Below are 20149 nucleotides of genomic sequence, written 5' to 3'. Positions count from 1 at the left end.
ACTAAACACGCGCGCGCATGTACCGCACACACAGGACGTCGAGTAATTTGTTACGATTTGGTTGTCCTGCTCTTCGAGTAAGCTCGAGCGCACTGTTGTTATTCGCGTGCGTCGGGCTGATTCGGATCTACACTCAGCGCGAAGTCTGAGCAAGGACAAAGACGGACCGGAGGAGGGGGGGCCCTGTGGGGAACAATGGAGTCGCGTATTCAAACGTGGCGACAAAGAAAAAGAAACGCCTAATTCATTGTATCGGAGATTTTCGCTCTGTTCCTCGACTCTATCCTTTCCATTGTTGTTTTTCCCTCACTTTTTTTTTTCTTCCATCGAAGCCTTTCTCGCATGTGCCGAAGCTAATCTGCACACAAATGCATCGCTTGCATAGCTCGTGCACGCATTTGCGGCGCTGTCCTCTTACAAGTTGATTATTCCTTATTTTTCTCTGTTTTGCCAGCAGGGCGAAACTCCGCGATCCCTGATGTCGATGAATCGGACCTACGCGGCCGGAACAAACATGAGAACGTCTTACAATGGACTTCAGTGTGAACTGCATGACATCTTCGTCCATTGTACAACCACCGTGGTGCTCAGAACTGTTCGCAAGAGTCACCGATGAACGCGCCATCCGTATTCAGGTGGAGACCAAATGCTGTTCACTGGAAGTTAAAGAAGCCCAGGTGGCCGGAAACAATCCAAAGTCATCGTCTACAGCAGGCTGCGTAGATATCAGCGTTGCTTTCCCGCTTCTGAAATCAGGCAATAAATAAGTCAATCTTTTTCTGAACAGTTCGGCATTTAAATGATCACTACATCGATGCATTTACCACGAATGATTTTGTAGTTCCGGCCGGAGCTACAGATCAGTTTACACTGAAAAAATCAATTCTAATTTCCCCTTTGTCGAGGGTATACTTCCATTAAAAAAACTCGCAATCCTCCATGGCGCTGTTTAAATGCAGCGTGTCGGCGCTTACGACGGTTGCGGTGCAGAGCGCAGCGTGGCCGTATTGACGCAATAAATGTTTGCCGGTCAAGACGCTGCCCACGTCAAAAGGCACTGTGCACTCTGCACGGCGAACCGAAGAGACCGGCTCGCACAGTTAAAGAGGAATACGTGTTGGAGCTGCGAAACGCCGATGCACTGTCGGCGTACGGCAAATGCAAGACGGCTCTTTACACGGCCGATTGAATATGTGCGTCTGTTCGTCCGTTTGCTTAAATAATAGCACATCAGACCGTTTTGCCGTGCCCGCCCTTGTGATAGGCAGAGCGGTTCGTAGTACCATTTCCCGAACGGCAATCCCGACGCCTTGGTGGACGAGAAGTCGCCGTTGAGAGAGACTGCTGGCTACACGCGGGCTCTGTCTTGTTTTCGCCATTACCAGACGATTACATAGGCTAAGCGAATGGGTTTCGCCTTCCCGTTAAAGCAAAATGGCGTGTCGCCCTGGCGTCCAACAGCGACTCATGCTATGTGGGACGCCGTAGTGGAGGGCTCCGGATAATTTCGACCACCTGGGGTTCTTTAACGTGCGCAGAAAACGCACTGGCGCCTTGCTGTTCACCATGCATCATCGAAAAGCGGCCGGGATCATACCTTAATTGTGACCAGCAGTAGAAAATTTTCTCATGAGTAACAAAAAGCCGCAGGTCACATTGCGAACAATGAAGCATTTGGATTCCCTACGTAATTGTACTATAAGGTAAATAAAAAAAGCCATTGTAAAGTTTCGCAGAGCTGGAATCAATGTACATTTTTTCAGCGCCACACTGAATTTTCAATTGCATGCAATCGCGCGGGAGCGCTCTTGTACAAATTAGCTCCCCTCTACTATCCTGGCTCTACAAATTCACTCGCCAGGGCATTGCTTTTTAAAGATGATGGAGCTGTCGCGATTTCAGGCGTCAAAGAAATTTCGGCGCTCAGTGTACGCACGTATACCTCGCGGAAAGATGTCCAGAACTGAGCTACGTTTTTGCACCTGTTACCAGCGGTTCCGTGCGCCTAGCTGGACCAAAGAGTTTAAAAATGAGCGCAATAGCCACAGGGAATGATAGTAAGACACTAAAAAGTATGCACAAAAAAAATAGGAGATGTAAATCTTGTCTAGCCTAGTTTTTATGGCGTAAGTCATTAGCATGCGGACCATAACAATGGCACCTCTGTCCAGTTAGGAAATTGCGGCAGTCGAAGGACGCGATTGCTACCCTTTCCAAGCCATCTGTTTCCTGCGAAAGCCGGCATTGGTCTTAGTGCAAAACTGGAAAGTTTTGCTAATGGAAACTGGAGATGCCAGAAACAGTGTTATCGAACAAAGTTTTTGTGGATCTTATTATTTTTCTAGACGATCTCCTTATTCTGGTGTAATCATGTAACACTTCTTAAATGGTATGGTTCAGGGAGTAACTATATCGCCTCTTTTCTCAGCTGCGTACGAGATAAGTAACCACGTGTTATGACCGCAGATTAGCCTGGTCCGATCAAAATGTTCACTGGCGATGCCGATAGGGAAAATAAAAAATTTCACGCACATGTTTCAAATTTTATACTGTATAAAAGAGAAGAACTACCGCTTTGTGCCAGTGTATGCCATGGTTGAGAAAGGAAGTCGCCATTGTACTCAACAGCCACACCTTAGCACCCAAAGCCAAATTATGCCACGGTGCTCACCTGAATGCTGCCATCACTGCTATTTTACACTTATTAACTAACTACTCCATACTCGCATTCGCAGCTGCATCTGCGTTACAAGAAACAAGAAGCGGGAGCTGATAAACTAAGGTTCGTTCAATGAGAAATGTGAGAAGTGGAAACGGACGATGTGTATTTGTATGACTACTTAAAAGTTTCCTACTTCACAAGATGTTACGAAATTAATTGTGGGATTTTTTTCCACGCGCCGAAAGTGGTCGGTTGCACCTGTACCAACCAATACACAGTACAACCACAACCACAGCCTAACCAACGCAATCAAAGAGCGTACCCGACCTCTGAAATAGTTATGCACGCTCAAGCTTTAATCGCGAAGGGCAAGTTTGGCTGTGAAATATTCCTGTTTCTTTGTTCGTTTTAAGCTGGTAAGCCATTTAGTGTATGAAGCGTCGCCTTCTTCTGCAGGGCATAAAGCACATAGGCGAGTATTGTCCGAATAATCACAAAAATTTACGCTTCTCTAAACAATAGCAGCAGAGAAGCTGGGCATATGCAATGAGTCTGGAGAACTCGGCCAAGAGAGCCACCCGTAACAGATGCTGTATATATTTGGTCTCATACTTGACAAGAACAATGGCATAAATTGATATGAGGATGTTCCGAACGTAACAGAGAAAAGAGAAACACAACGACAGAATTGACAGGAGTGCAAGTAATGCTCTGGATGTGCTTTGACATTCAGTTTTGAACAAAATTTAACATAGAAATTGTACTTTGACGGCCCCCTTAACAATAAGCACACAATGCACATTTGCGCATTTCGTATGTGCTACCAGCCAATAAAGCTTAAGGGATCCGTGGTCTCAGAAAAAAAAAAAAAGAAAAAAAAAATTGTAGCACTACCTCACGACCCAGCTCCTTGCTAATGTTGTCATATGCTGAGCATGCAAAAAAAAAAAAAAAAAAAAAAAAGAATGAAAGGATGGGTTCTCGCAGATAAAGAAAAGGAAGTACAGTAAACAACTTTCGACTGGAGGCGACCAATCGTCTGGAAATGAGCCCTGTAACGTGACAGCGGCGTCGAAAATTCCGGCCCGAGGCGGCCAGTCGTTTCCTCCTTCCTCGTGCCGTAAATTCGCCGTATTTTCTTGGGCGACATCTTCCCGAAGACAAAGCGTCATCATCAGAGTCCGCCGCGGTGCCCCCAGCGCCGGGACCTGTGGCGGCTGTGTGCGTGCCGCCGCGCGGATCGGGCCGCATCGACGTTGACTCTGCAGTCTTGTTTTTGTTTCTCTTCCGCGAACACCCAAGGCCGCGCACATGTATGGTTACACCGAAGTCGCGGGGAGAACTAATCACCCCAATGAGGAAGGAACGCGACCGCTATCATGGGGAAGGAACAACTACATGACGGTTGACCAAGGACGGGACCCCTGGCTCGACGCGCCACACATTGCGTGCGGTGCGCCAGCCCTGGCAGCTCAGCAAACACCTGGCCGCAGCGTTGCTATGGCCCCCCGGGCTGGCATATACAACAAAGTGGGCTTTCGAAGTGATGAACTTCAGGGGCGAGGGCAGCAGGAGGAAAAACGAAGGGTTGTCAGTGGCTTCTCAGTCAACATGGAGGAAATAAATTACCTGCACCGCTGGATATATTTACTTATAGCCTGATGCCTGATATGATTCGTCGTCTTGTGTATTGCTTAGCGTAAGTCAGACTTAGTCAGGAGTCTGTTTTTTCTTATTTCTTTTCTTTCTCGCGCTGGGTGAGGTTGTAATATGTGCACTTAGCGCGTTACGCCCCACCGGTTATTTCTTCTGTTCAGGCCAACGAGACGAGAGCATCGTGGTGACATCGAAAAAAGAAAACAGGAAAGCGAACTTTCGTTCTCTCTATCGCTGTCTATTACTTAGTTTACGCGCTGCCAGCGAACTGCAGATGTGGTGATCCAACGCAAAATGGGGTAACCATGGAGCGATAACATTTGCGTCTCGGGCAAGTGCATAAAGGGGCTGTAAGAAAGAACGTTCGCAAATCGATTTCGCCACGGCTGAGCAAACCCGTGGACAGCACAGCGTCGCGTAATGAATGAAACGTTCTAGCGCGCACAGCATACCGATTAAGAACCTGAAGAGATGCATCTTGAATGAGAAAGTGGATCTGCGATGGCGTAGGCCTGTCTTACTTCCCACGGTAAAAATGCGACTTCGGTGATCGCGTAGACCAACGGTATAAAAAAAAGCAAGCTGTGTAGCAAAAGCCCCAACTGATTTCGCGTTCAACAACGCTTGCGAGACATTTGTATGCAAGTAACACGATAACAGATCTGTGCGTGTGAATCTGAGAAAGCCGACGGGTGAAGCCAACATCGGACTCTTTTGCCTATAACGACACTCGATGCATGCACACCAACGCAGAGCGCGGTAAGAGGCGGCCACGCAAGAGAAGAATGCAGACGCGCGAGCATGCTCCGGTTTCTTTCCGTCCTGGCCGTAACGCACGCTTCCACGCCGCCCGCCGCCGAAGAACGTCCGGCGCGCGCAGCTCCTGCTTCCCGAGAGCATCCTGACTCAAATATGGGTCAAGTTTAGCCCGATTACAAGCATCACTCTTTTTGGTCTTGCTGCTTCCGGCGTCGAGATAAGTGCACCGTTAGATCTCGTTCTTGGTGTTTAGTTCTTCGTCTCGTCCTCTATCTTCCACTTCTTTGTTTTGTTTTTAGCCCGCCATCTTGCGTGACAGGTTTTCCGCCCAGCCTTCACAGAACGAGCATATTTAGAGCGGCTTTTATGCCCAATTTCACCAGCTTTTAAAGTTTGCATTTCACACAGACACTGTGTGCGGTAGAAGCGCGCCTGTTGTGCTCGCGCAAAATGGGATTTACGCTTCACCTTTTAACCTCGAGCCGAGGAAGGTTTCACGAGGAGAAGTCGGGGCGCCATGCCTCGTTCGAAAAAAAAAAAAAAAAATCTGGCGCATATGTATTTTCCGCCCTTCATTGCCAAACCGAAGCCCTGTTTCCAGTGCGCCGAACGGGGTGAGAGAACGAGGTCGAGCGAGACTCGCGGAATTTGAAATGCGCGGAGCCAGGTAGAGACAGCGCGACAACACCTTATCCCCCCCATTTTTTTTTTCTGCTTTATTTTCTTTTTTTTTTTTTTTTTAGGCGCTTAGTATTCGATCGATGCGCGCATATCACGAGAGGAGCACCCACCTCGTGGTCGAGCAGATCTGTCTTGCTCAGGGAGACGTACTCGGTCTGCTTGATCAGATCCATGGCGTCGATGAGGTCCAAATCACGCTTCCGCAGACCCGTGCCATTGCGGGGCAGCAGGTCGGCCGGCGTGGTCGCAGCGGTCCTCTCAGGCTTCATATCGTTGCTCATGGCGAACCTCTGCACACAAAACAAGATAACAAAGGAGAGTGAGCAAAAAAAAAAAAAAAAAGCAAACTGGGCGATAAGTCGAATGTTAAACCTCATGGAAAAACAGCGTGGACATAATGCAAGTTTGCAGGTATACAGATTATGAGCAGCCTCAAAATGTGCCACCAGCTACACGCAGACTTTCCCCTCTGACCGCTGAGAGAGATTTTATCCTTTAGGTATAATTGTACGCTGCAACGAGCGGCGGCAGAGTACTGGAGCCACGAAAACGGTGACGTGATTTGAGGGTTTTTTTGTTGTATGAAATGGTTTCCTGGCCTACAAGAAAAGAAAAGGGGGGGGGGGGGGGGGCGTTTATAGCGAGGGTACACCGGTTGTAGCATTTCTTTTTTCTCGTAAACTTAAGCGGGAGGACTGCGATCAGACTCGACGTTCACAGTATTGCAATGTGTGTCAGCTCGTCATGCCAGCCGCGTCGCGGTGCTCACAAGGGCGCACGCCATGCGGGATTTCACCCGCTTCTAGCCGACACGTTAACTTCACAGACGCAAAACTCAACTGCAGCTTTCGTGCGTAGCAAAGGGCAGTGAGAAATAGCAGCCCTAAAGCGAGCACAGATAGCTGCGAAGTACACAAACAGTTGGAAGTAAGAAAAAGAAACGAAGAAAAATGCTCTCCCAACAGAGAAAATTGGAGCAAAAGTTTGGGGTAGCCCGCTTGACACAAGAGCGAAGTCGAGGCAGTGGCTGTGTGGCATTCGTTTCGCTTCACAGACTCTAATACCAACGCAAATCGGCCAATGTAGTACATACGCTTGGCTATTGGCTCTTCTGTTATATAGTGACTTTTCCTTCAGGACGGGCTAGAATAAGGAGAAAAATAAAAATAAAGGCAAGTAAAATTTTGGAGGCCAGGACGCTTCCGCCTAGATTCACGCCTAGAGCAGCTGTGGCGAGGCCTGTCCGCAGGCTGCACTGTGTCCGAGACTCAACCACCGCACAAATAAATGGACGCATCCTACACCTCACTCCGCGTTCGATGACGATCCTGGGCTCGTGCGGTTCGACCACGCAGTCAGCGGCCGACGCTACTCCCGCGCATTTCCGGCCGAAGGCCCGCAACCCAAGCCACACCGCCAGCCACTCGACGGCGCACGGCAAGGTAGAGACAGTGCAGCAGCGCCGTGGCAACCGCCACACACGCGGAAGACGAGGGGGAGAGGCGCTTCTTCCAGCGTTCACGGCGGCCTAGACCTCGGTGAGCAAAGCGAGCGAAAATTCGGATCGCCCTTGGCGCGCCGCGGACCGCTTCCCATGCGGGGCCTCCGTCGAGTAATTGGAGTCGCTCAAGCGAGGCGCCCGCGGCGGCAGGAGTTCTCCCTTCTCGTGTTTTTCTTTCTTTTCGGTCTTGCGCCTCAGAGGAAGCGCAATCAGAATCGCAGCGCTGTACTCACATTCCTCTCCGTTAGCTCGCGAGTGCTGCCGAATTCGGCACAAGCCGCACATTACATCCGCGCGCGCGCCTTCTTTCGCAGACGCCATTGCCTAAGAGACCCACCAGCGGAGAAGAACCCAATATTAGTCGAAAGCGGCGGTCGCCCACCGACGATACCCGGCCGCTCTCAGAGGAGCACCACAGTCGCCGAAGGAAAAGCGATGGTCGGTACTGTCCACCTTAGCCGTCGCGGTATGCGCTGTCAAAGATCCTGATTTTAGGGGAGAGCAGAAGAGACACGAATACGGGCGGCAGTGTAGTGTACGTGCAGTATTTAACAGCAATTCGGTTTCCAGGAGACCGGCGGGCTAAGCGGCGCCTCACTGCCGCCCGATAGCTGTCTTCGTGTCCGATTATCATGGTAATGGCCATGGTAGAACTAGAACTATCCACTTCTCATTAAAGGTGCACTGAAGACATCTCCATTACAACTTTTATGTCAGCAAACTCCGATAGCGTGGCCTTTCGCGCTATGCTTGCCCCTTGTCCGGCAATAAATGAGCGTCTATTGCTGAGATATTTTGATTCGAAGTTGAATATACTTTTTTTTTTTCGGTCGCTGTGATATAAAATGCTTTCCCCTACCAAGGAAATGAGGCCAACCTTGACTTAAACGGGAACTCCGTCATTGCTGGTGCGCAGCGACCGAAGTGCTCCAGCAGCAACCGATATCAAAAGTACCCCTGGCCTATCTTTGCGCCAGGCATAGATATCGTTCCCGAGTTCCACAACGAAGTTCTCGCCGCGTACGCCGGCCAGCACTTTAGCGAATTCGACACCACAGAGCGCACGGTGACCTTGAGGCGACATTGTCGGCGGCAAGCGAAGCGTGTGCAGCCGTTGACATCGCCGGGCCACCGTCATGGCTTACTGTGACCTACGAGAGTTTTTAAATTGTAGCAAGGTTTGGTTTGGGTTGGGTTGTGGGGTTTAAGGTACCAAAAACTACTTAGGTTATGAGAGACGCCGTAGTGGAGGGCTCCGCAAATTTCGACCACCTGAGGTTCTTTAACGTGCACTGACGCCGCGCAGCACACGGGCGCCTTGCTTTTTGCCTCCATCAAAAAGCGGCCGTCGCGGCGTGGATTCGATCCCGCATCCTTGGGCACAGAAGTCGAGCGCCTTAACCACTGCACCACCGCTTCGGGACAAATTGTAGCAATGGGTGAACCATGAAACGAGGAAGAAAACAAAAACGAAAAAGAGAACACAGGGTTTGCATTTAGCAACTTCTTCAGTTTCCTTCGCTGTTGTATTTCATAATGTAAAGCAGCCAACCTCTCTTTCATTTAACGTTTACTGCCACCGTCCTTTCGGTAGTGTGGATCGGCAGCCGGCGGCGCTGGCAGAAAGTTACGCGGCTCCGGGTGCTCTCCACGTTTATGACGGGCTTTCTGGCGGATAAAAAGTGGCCTCTGCAGTGGATGAGTGGTTTAGTGCGTGTGGTTTTGCAATTTTGGCGAAAAAAAAAACTATAGAATATGCCAACGCTGCTGAAAAGAAGAGCGAATTATAGAAAAAACACGGCACGCAACCATGCATCTCTCTTTGGAGTTAATAATAATAATAATAATAATAATAATAATAATAATAATAATAATAATAATAATAATAATAATAATAATAATAATAATAATAATAATAATAATAATAATAATAATAATAATAATTGGTTCAGAGGAAAGGAAAGGTGAAGTATCTGTTCTGTGGGCTCCTGAACCACGCCGTAGGGGAAGGTGGGAGTGAAAGTGGAAACAGAGAAAGAGGAGCTGTAGTGGAGGGCTACGGAGTAATTTCGACCACCTGGGGATCTTTAACGTGCACTGATATCGCGCGGCACACGTGCGCCTCTTCGTTTCGCCTCCATCGAAACGCAGCCGCCTGCGGTCGGGATCGAACCCGGGAACTCCGACCCAGTAGACGGGCGTCTTACCACTGCCCCACCGCGGCGGGGCACTCTTCTTTTTTTTTTTTCTTTTTTTCTTCTTTTTTTTTTGCGCTGGTGCAGTCGTTTTTTACATATTGGAGGGCTTTGTGTTCAGTAAGAGTGGTATTTTGCGATAAGGAGCAGGTATTCTATCGATACAATCCGACCTCATTTTCTTTTCAGTGTCGCTTTAAAGCTTGTTTTCGACCTCTCTTTCTCCTCGAATACCAATTGTTTCCTTCTGTTCGGAGCGGATTTGAAACACATACAATTAGATACTTGGGGATTGAACGCGAGTGCTCAAAATCATTCAGCATGCTCATAAAGTGTAGAAAAAAATGCAGAACGATATATAGGGAGACGTGTAGAATTCTGTGTGAAATAGGAAATCGCAACACACACGGTGGCGGTCTTGATATCAAGGAAGAAGAAGAAGAAGAAGAAGAAGAAGTAGAAGAAGAAGAAAAAGAAAAAGGAAAAGAAGAAGAAGAAGAAGAAGAAGAAGAAGAAGAAGAAGAAGAAGAAGAAGAAGAAGAAGAAGAAGAAGAAGAAGAAGAAGAAGAAGAAGAAGAAGAAGAAGAAGAAGAAGAAGACGGTCTTGATGCGAAAGCATAGGCGATGAACATTGTTCGACGCGGGCGCAGACTGTGGTACTGTCCTGTTCCTTTTCTCCTTTGGTCTTCCTTTTGCGCCTCGTTTAGAGCAGTCCAAATCGTTGGGCAGCAATCATGGGTGACACGCTGATTACGTACGCTTGAATAACTAGCTTTTCTAACAGTGCGTGCGCGCGCCTGCTTCCTGTACCTGCTTGTACTCGTTCGCCTGATTGTATGCCGGATGGACGTCATTGTCTTCGTATTTGTGTGTCCTGGGAGAGTTAAATCAGCATAGAAAAGCCTGCGCACAGAGCCATACAGAGAAAAACAATTGCCCCTCTCTATAAGGCAAATGACTAGCTCCTGAAAAGCAAATACTTTTTAAGGGGATCGTGGCTATTCCTACCGGCTCCGGGAACCACAGAGAAAAATAACAATAAATTTATTTGTCATATGTAATCTATGCAATGGGTAGAAAAAGAAAAGAAACAAAAAATGCGGAGCAAATACATTTTAATCTGTTTCCCGAACAAACGAACCAGGCTATAACGCTAGGGCTGAACTAAAATTATCTAGTTATCGTCAAAGCCTGCCTTTGACCCCTCTCTGTTTCTGGCATATTATTCTTGGTGGCGTTATTCCATTCCTTGTCAGCACGACAAATAAAATGGATGCAGACGCTGCCATTTGCTCTGCGGAAACACTGTCACCTGTTGTTTTGGAGCCTATATAACAAGGCAGCGGTAATCTATTTCATGTTTCGTTTGAGGTGAGTCTGAATGTAATAATGAAAGGGCAAAACATTTACGCTTCAAATCGCAGGTGAGTTTGGCGCGCCGAAGTTGTGTTGAACATTTTATATCTGTTTATGAATACCAGGTCATTGCGTATTTGAAGCTATAATTTCAGTTGCAAATGTCCAAACTGCGTACAGCTAAATTCATCAGCAGGGAACTGTTACTATTCATTTTGACGCTGAAGTCATTCGCCTTCTGTAAAAAAATTAGAAGAGTTCAACGCTGCTGAACCGAATATTGAGCGAAAACAATAGCTGCGGGTGACCGAGCATTCTTCTAATTCTTCTTCTTATTATTCCCCAGTCCACATATAAAGCCCCTCTTTAACCAAGCCGTATGAACGTGCCTTATTGGGCTCTAGGAGTAACGTGAATGCCAGGGTCCTGACAGGCTGATTCTGACATAACCGTCCCATGTGAAACGAGAGACTCAGGTTGGCATGCTCCTGCCAGCTTGGGCTCGTCTACGGGGGTCGTCTAAAGGTCAAAGGTCAATGGTGGTCACCGCCGTTCCACGCTGAAGGCTCAAACTGTAAGCAGTATTGCTTTCGCAATAAAAATGGTGGTGTCAGTAAGCCCCGTTGGACGTTTGGCAGCGCAGAGCAAGAACTTTGTGTGGGTACCATAGAAGTCTGCAATAAAAAAAAAAAAAAAGCGACACATGCATGCTGTCGCTCCCCACGCACTACCCGCATCAACTATTTATAACAGGCTGCGACGAAGGCCGAATCCGGCGACTACGATGAAACTTAGACAACGCTTGTGAACAGCACCGCGCTTAAAGTGAACGGCGACGCGTTTCTTCAAGAAATTTCACTGAATCAAAAGTCGATCGGTATCACTTCTAACCCGTATATGCAATAAGTGCTGATATTTCGATACGCCACCATACATGCAATTCCTGGCCTTGATACGATATTTCTGTGCATGCTATGTTAGTTTCTTCCTCGTTTTACTCACAGAGCAACATATCGGCTCAGATTTGTTGTGCGCCAGTGCTGGTGCCCGCCGAGACGAATCTTTTTATTAGTTCTTTCCTGGAAATCATTCAAGCGTGACTCGCCATTAGGACACAGCTGCGCGTCTTTCATCAAGTTTCATCAAGCAGTTCATCTCATCACCGCGCCGGCGCTGCCCACGCGGCGTCATTCGGGAACCGGTCCTCCCTCCAAAGCCTACGTGCACGACCCGCTCGTGACTATTCGAACGTACGAATGAGGAAGAAAATAGGGGGAAGAGAAAGAAGAAGAATGGAACCTCAGGGGGGCCGCAGCAACCGTCGCCCTACGAAAGCATCCCAGCTCTGCATGCAGGCGGAGTGGGCGCGGGTGCGACATAGTCGGTCTCGTAATCAATGTGGGTTGTTTCCAACCGAGATTACGGGGCGAACAGTCCTGTTTGCCCCCTTCCGTCGTCTCCGCCGCCGGCCGCCTCAGAGTTTAGGGCGCGGTTCAGTAACCCAATTTGCAGCGGCGTCAGTTCCCGCGAGCGCTGGCCCGTAGGAGCGACGTTGTTGACACGAGCCCATGTCGGGGCTTTGCGGTCGACCAGCATTTTGCGGCTAACCGGAGACAAAACCCAAAGGCCATTCGCGTCCGGTGAAAATGCGCGCGTGACAAGAGCGGCTGCGCTATGAAGGCAAGTACGTGGGTAAGCGTGTGTGCGGACGGTTGAGGCGCAGGTGCACGCGGTGAGCTCGCATCTTAATGTATTGCCTCTCAAAAAATCAATGAGTACGAATCGCACAGCAAACGGCTTACTGCGCTAGTCTAGTAAAGCTTCATAATCGAGCAACACAGTACGGCATAAAGAGGTAATATCGTCTCTCGCTTGAAAAAATAGCAGCTGATACTGCAAGTAACGCAGAAGTTCGCGATGTGCGTCGAACACGTCGTCACTGGACGACAGAACGGGGCACTCGGGCATCGAAATGGCAGCTATTGTTAGCACCAAGTGACACACGCAGATAGATAGATGCGTTTATGGAATGGAAAATTGAGCATCTGGTCTGCTACTCTGCACTCGGGGAGGGCAAAAGTACTTTTTACCCGCTTACCAAACAAGCAAATTAATCCATCGTTCCCCTGCCCCACATTTTTTTTTAAATTTTTTTATCACCTCTCTTTAATCACTGGAGTCACAGTTGCAAGGCAGCCCTGTTTTGTGTGCGCGAGTGTACGTGGCTGAAGCAGGATACAAGCACGTGCAGCTCTTAATGCGGACTGCGAGAACTCCAGGGAGCAAAACCTTTCAGCGACTGCTTGCCCTTGCTGCATTTTATCCTATCGAAATTGCCATGCTTACTTCCTTTTAGGACGTGGCCATCGGGGATCGTGCACGAGCTTTTCCTGCAAGCGACATTGAGAACCGTGTGCGAGGTTCTTACGGGCAGTGAATGTGGAGGCCACGCTTAAAGCTTGTACGTCTCGAAGCGATAGTACTTCCGGTTGCACGGAGCCCCCAGAAGTCTCACCTGGTGGCCACGTGAAAATGACAGAACTAAGAAGAATATTGAGAATTTAATACATCGAAAGCAACATCAAAATATACGGAGTGTGCTTCCTTTAGGGAAAATGCGCAGCGAATCCTGCCAAGTCTTTGGTTTCGGTACTGTCAAGGCGTATATTGGGTTTGGAGTAGACGCTTCCTAGCAAGAATGGAGTGTCGCGGCAACCGTTTGTCGGCACAAGTCACCGTATATGTCATGGAAAAATGCAATAGGGTTAGGGGTGGCTGGAATCCGTGCAGTTTATCAAATTACTCTCGACGAGAGAGCGCATGCGCCAATCTGCAACGGCGCGAAACACCTCAGATTGCTGAAGCAACGGAAGCCGTTATGTCTGCTATTGTTACACTGCCGCTCACTCCGATATTGAGCGACTGCCTACCGCGAGGTGGCTCGGCGACGACCCTCATTAGAGGCGCGAAATTTCGCTTATTTTATACGGCGACTTCACCATCACAACGCCGTGGTTTCAAGAACCGAAGTACGAGCGTAAAGCGGGGGGGAAGCACAAACAGAGAGAGAAAACAAACTTCTTGGAGGAAGTAGCGAGGGATGTTTAATGCGCGGCGCATGGGCCTCGGCCTTCGCGGTCACGCTTCATCTTTCGTGATGCACTCGTAAGGACGCAGGCTGCGCGTACGCGCGCACACACATTCACATACACATGCCCACCAGGGTTGAGTGTGCACGTACCAGCTGCCAGCCGAGGGAAACCCATCGGCGACGTGGTACTCGCATGACGACGTGACACACATGACAGGCACCGTGACCGAATACGGAGCCATGCCTCTGACGTGTGCGTGTGTTTATTGATCGGTCGTGGCGGCAGGCATCCATGACCGCCTTGCGTGCGTCAGGCTGTGCTATAATATGTCCTCAGCAAGCTTGTTGCTACGGGCGTGCAATTAAATATTTCGAACGACAGAGCCAAAGCAGGACCAACAGGGCCAAGGACATGTGTAAGAGGGACGATGCTCGAATTTTCCCGAATTCTCTTTGGTTCCAACGAGAAAGCTTCAAGAGGCATAGCACTTCATTGCTTTGCATTTTAGCACCGTCATGGGTAGGCGCGCGAGTGGGTTGAGTGGCTCAGCAATATAAAGGACAATAAGTAAAGATTTGTTTCGCCTCTCGACGCTCCACCGCACCGCAAGCACTCATGCTAAGCCGAAGACTAAATGAATATCTCATAGTATGGATTGCTACCTGATACTATGATGTTTCGCATGAGCTAGAATACATTTGTTCATGGCCAATGGGGCGAGGGTAACGAATTGTGCTGAAATGGCTCCGCATTACATCGTATCGGAAGACATCAAAATCGTTCGCGTGGAACAGTAGGCAACTCATGACAGCTTGCAACATTCTGGGCTATATTTGGAGTGCGTGTAGCCCTGATATTAGGCTGAACGGAATGCGTCATCAAGTGCGTCTGTTGGCGGTACCCGCGACGCGAGCACCATACTGGCGCCAAAGCGTAATGGTCTCGTTTCGGTCGTGCTTCCAAGACCACTTGGAGTGCCGCACACAACTGCAACAAAATCACCCGTAGAGTTGCGCTGATACCGCTTTTGCCTTCACCTCTTTTAGGGACGATTCACCGTATACTTCAAGGTAAATCGGCGAGTTCTTATAACGAGAGCGACCTCGAGTGTCGCTTTCGTACCGCGAGTTGTGACGCCGTTACCAGCAGACCAGAAACACCTGATGCCGCTGTTGCAGCCGAGCTGGTAGCAGCACAAAACTGACGGCACTACGCGAACAATCTGAGGCAGGGCCGTCCTGCCACGAGAATACCCCAGTTTGCCCCTGCGCTAAAGCGCTTGCATCACGTGTTTCTGTTCCGCGGGTGTCCTTAAGATGGCAGGTCTGCGCTTCGCTCTCCGCATGCAACAGAGGTCCTGCAACGCGTGTTGGGCCGGAGGAAACGGGTGAAACATTGGTCGACATGTGCGTGCGACTTCGTCACTCGCCACTCTCTTTTCGCGCAGCCGCCGAAGCGCGGTTTGTCGCGTCCACGCAAACAACAATCACTCGCCATGTATGCCATCGTTGAGGGTTGGACTACACGGTTGACGCAAAAAAAAAAAAGAACAAAACAATAAAAAGCGCCAATGCTATTCTTTAGCGAGCTTTAACAAAAAAAGTAGGAGAGGGGGGGGGGGGGGGGCACTGAAGTTAAAAAAAAACTAAAAGTAACAACCGCAATGACCAACCCCTACTTATAACAGCCGCCCATTCACACCTCTTTTTCATGGCTCGCCGGATCTCTAAAGTAAGCGGTGGCGCCGTGCACTGCCGGCGATCTCAAAAATTTGTCCGCCGGAGTGACGGTCGTGCGTGACCGATTCGCTGCTACGCTAACGCCAAAGCCGAAGCGGGATCCGTCTGTGCGCAGTGTCCGTTCCCCCGCACCGAGTGGCGCACGCTCGCGTCCCGATGGCCACGCGGCATCCCAACGCACACAACCGTGACCGGCCGAAGCCTCGCACGAACGCCACCCGTGGCGCTCGGACTGCCACTGCATAACGTGTCCTCCAGGACGTCGCACGCGCCCGCTCTGCTACACAGCTGCCGTGTCAAAACGCGAAGGGACGGCCCGTTTGTTTTTTTTTTTTTTCTTCGCGTTAATGCGCGGTGGCCGTCGTTTCAGAGCCGCACCGCTTCTCACGCCTCGGCGAATTTTTCGTGTAAAGCACGCTTTGCTGTTTGCCTTAGGCGTGGCTCCCGAGTCTCGGAACAGGCCGCGCATCTGGAGCAACCTGGGGTGCCGTGGCTGGAGGATGAAGGCGCGAGCTTGACTTTTGACGATATACGGCAAATATGCACCCGTTTTCACGATTCGACGCGTTTGAAACGCACGGACACCCGCGATGGCGTGCACCTAAAACGAAATACCGCGCTGATTGGCAAGGATAATGGGCCGAACGACGACTTTTCTTTGCCACGCAAACTGACGTGCACTTGGCACTACGGGTGACTAAATGTGAGTGTGTTCGCTGGTCACGAGAGAGGCAGTGCGTTTTGGGCTGCATTAAGCGACGCGGGGAACCATAACGCGATCTACGACTAACCGACGGCAACATCAGCCTACAGACAGTTCGAATGAAGCCTGGTGTGAATCATTGAACCTGAAAGAGATGCTGCAAAATTATTAAACAACTCGACACATTTTATGCAACTTCTTCAGCGCAAAGCATGAAGGTGCATAGGTGTGGTTTAGTGTATAGGATTTGACATCACACAGCGACTTAAGCTACGAGGGACGCATGAAGATACTGGCAAGCGCGAAGATACACATCTTAATTTGTGAGACAGGAGGAAGCACCGGCAGGTTCACTTTCTATTGTCAGCCCAGCCGAAACAGCAGCTACAAACCAACAGCGTTTTATTCTCACTTCGTTTTCTCTCCGACGAGATGACCGATGATGGTGGATATGTACAGATGAAGATGATGTTCACTCACAGTGCTTACAATATTGACAAAATGAGTTTTTCATATTAAGAACGCGTATCTAGTTCCAGTGATCGCATTGCAATTTATATTTCGAGGGATTTTTAAACGACGGTTTTTTATTACTATAGTAGAATAAAAATTAAAAAAAATTGTATAATTGTTAACTATGGGCCCTGGTACGCGGCGTATTACTGTGTTGAATAGTAGAAGAATTCTGTTTTTGACATGTGACTATATCAAACAAGTCAAAAGCATCAAAACTACTCCGTTTATGATTCGCTCTGATGTTCAGGTTTTCCTTTAGGCGAAAAGAAAAGCTTTGGCAGATTACTGCTTTCTGTTACAGACGAATCGCATGCGGCGGTCGCTGCAGACGAGTTGTATCCCACCGCAACGTAACTTCTCAGGCTGCCATGTTTCGAACGTATCGTTATCAAAAAACAATTGTTATCAGTTTGTAATATAAACATTCGAAAGTTGTATGTTTCAAAGCTCCCTATTGCGAAGCGCCTTCCCCAATTGCACATGACCAACCGTAAACCAAGTGCGCCCATAAAAGCATCTGGCTTCAGTTCTGGAATTGCTCTGACTGGCCGTGAACGCTGGGATGAAAATCGTTATGGATGCAGGTGCAGCTAAAAACGATCGTTGTAATGAATTTTACAGATCCGAAGGTTTGCGTTAAAGCGTGATCGTGCAGGTCGGCAGTGTCGTAATAAATGAACGCTAAAAATGGCGCATAAAGGCAGCAATCCACATAAAAGTGCTTCCGTCTGAAAGGCTGTTATTACTTATGCAACGACGCTGATGGGCGCAACATTGCGAAACGCCTTTTCGTCGCACACCTGAACCCTTCAAAACCTGTTTCGATCAGGAGAAGAAAAAATAAAATAAAAAGGACGTCTTTGCACTTAATTCGCCTCAGGCGAGCATAGAAGTCAATGTTTATTATCAGCGGCCACACAAGCGGACCTGCCTGTCGATCTCTCAGTCGATGCAGGTAATGGAGGACGCTTCTATTCTTTCCACTCCGCGCACTCCTCGTCCCCCTTCGCAATACTTCATCGCCCAGATTTTCTCGCGAGCCCTGGAAACCAACAGTGAGGGTACGAGGCCTATCCTTACGCCTCGCAGCGCACTGGGCCACGACGGCAGTGCCTATTGCTGGAAGCTTTCAGAGCACTGTTCTCAGCCGCCGACAGCAACGGCGCACGGCAAAGCAGCTTGCGAAGTCACTACATCCTCTATTCGGAGGCTTCTCAAGTGCGAAGCGCAAACAAAATAAATATATTTCAAGCAGGTGAGACGAAAGCAAACAAATGAGAGCAGCGCATCCTGCCGTACACGCCCCATTCAGCGCTACACGTAGGAAACGGGGCCGGCCGCGGAGCGCCTCTCGTGATCGCCGCAGCCGCGCACTTGACACTGAGAGAACGGTTTCGTGACCGCTGCCATACCTCGCGCATTTTGTCATTTTGTATGTGTATGTGTGCGTCTCGCTCGGGCCTCAGCTGGTCCCCGACGCACCGGGTGTACCGCAGCGGTGCCACGCCAGATCGCGTCACATCCAGCAAACGACCGGGCTCGCTTCCTGTCCGGTGGCGCTGCAGTAGTTTCAACCGGTTCAGCACTGGCTGCCGTCGGTCGAAAAGTGGGCTCCCGGCAACCACCCCCCGGCGAGACGTAAGGACATACACACAGACGCGCGTGTAAGGTGCGACTTCAGAGAGATAGTGGGCTCGGGTGAATAAGAACGCGGGCAGCAGCAGATTGCTCGCAATTAAGGGGTCCTTCTCGTAATGGGCGCTCTTCAACGGATGCCCATTCTCAGCTGCCGAGCCACGTGACGTACCGCTGGCGGGCGGGCGAGCGCTAACGGTCCGCAGGCAGTTGTGCGCGCGCGTTAAAAGAAAACACCCTCATTAGACGCCTCCGCGCACACAACGATAGCGCTGTCCATTTGCTATCGCCTTTTTAGCGACTGTTTATATATGGCGGGCAGGCATATCTCGGGCTGAACTACATGACGTTTTGCTATACTGCTCATTTTATTTTGTTTTTATGCCCCGTCTGGTCGATATTGCGTAGAAAAACTCGCAACGTTTTCCCTGTCCCCCCCCCCCCCCCCCCTCTCCCTTCTCATGTCTCCTCTCTCTGTATGTCGGCGTCACGGCAAGAAGGCATAAATGCGAGTCAAAAATAAACGCAGAAACTATCCCTCGACATTCTGGTTCCAAGAATACGCATCCATACATGCAAGTGCATAAAGAGATGCACGGAAGACGCCAAGTTCTCGGTCATCCGCGTATCGAGGCGATTTTGGCAAGATGGCTAAAGCCGCGAGGACAGCGCCTCAGAAGCAGATTACACGCGGCGCATTGCCCACAGTGGGTGAAAAAAATAAATAAAAGGAATTCTAACTCCGCTTATCCCTTGGCTGCCTGCACTCAGAAATGTCTTTTCCTTAAGAGCCGACGAATGACTAGTCTGTTTATAGCCTGTGGTGATTCCTGCAAGCAAACGAAAGTGCGCAGTTTCATTAACTATAGTAGGCGACGTCGAAAGCCAGGCGGCGGGATTTCCACATCTTCCCTTCGCTTCGTTAACATTTGGCACTAGATGGGCTCAGCACAGCGGATATTTATTAGCGTGGAAGATTAACCTTATGCGCTTTACCCCAACATATGCGTGCCCACATTGCACCTCATCCTGAGCGCGCGCAGCAGGCATACGTAAATCCGACATAAATGACAATATAGCCAGCTTTAGTGCAGGGTGAACCTGTTAGGGTGATAGAGGACTAACTGTGCGTTAGTGCGCACGGGCAGAATCCTATGTTGAAAGAGCTAAATGTGTGGCTGGGTGTGGTTAGCGTCCCACTATCCCTTCCGACCCCATTGTAAATAGGCTCGGAGCACAGCACCTAGCCACACTATTCGCCCATTCATCGTATCATTCGGCGCATGCGCATTTGTGCCCCGTTATTCTTCTATCCTCCTAACAATAGGGCAACGTTATTCTGAATCTGGCTATTAATACGTCGGCGCTATGATAAAACTTTCAATTTTCTGCAAAACATTGGCGGCGGCTTTCGACATCGAAATGCTTGCGTCGTCTAACTGTTTTAGGACTTTGGCTACAGAGAGTAGTTTACCTAATATAGTGCCAGAGAGCTCCTTATTCAGCCGAGCCTTTTATTTTTTCAACACACTGACGCTTCCACTCATGCTCAGACGTGTGCCCTTTGAATGCTAATATAAATAAAATCTATCCTCCAACCTTTCAGTTGTATTGCTGAGCCTTTCAGACCGGCGTAAAAAAAAAAAAAAAGAAA

The 20149-nt window shown here is 49.3% G+C and overlaps 1 protein-coding gene across 2 annotated transcripts in view; it reads right to left on the bottom strand.

Moving 5' to 3' along the window:
• The window catches only part of LOC146201570 (stearoyl-CoA desaturase 5-like), a 102910-nt gene that overhangs the window by 48422 nt on the left and 34339 nt on the right, over positions 1 to 20149 (bottom strand). For both annotated transcript variants that reach the window (XM_084587652.1, XM_084587651.1), the window contains exon 2: positions 5869 to 6048. In XM_084587652.1, the coding sequence (XP_084443778.1) occupies positions 5869 to 6039 (171 nt within the window). In that variant the 5' untranslated portion in view covers positions 6040 to 6048. The remainder of the gene's footprint in view (positions 1 to 5868; positions 6049 to 20149) is intronic.

This window comes from Amblyomma maculatum, chromosome 1 (assembly GCF_055883805.1).
Source record: "Amblyomma maculatum isolate TAMU_Amacu chromosome 1, ASM5588380v1, whole genome shotgun sequence".
Taxonomy (NCBI): domain Eukaryota; kingdom Metazoa; phylum Arthropoda; class Arachnida; order Ixodida; family Ixodidae; genus Amblyomma; species Amblyomma maculatum.
This window is presented reverse-complemented; position numbering and strand designations above follow the sequence as displayed.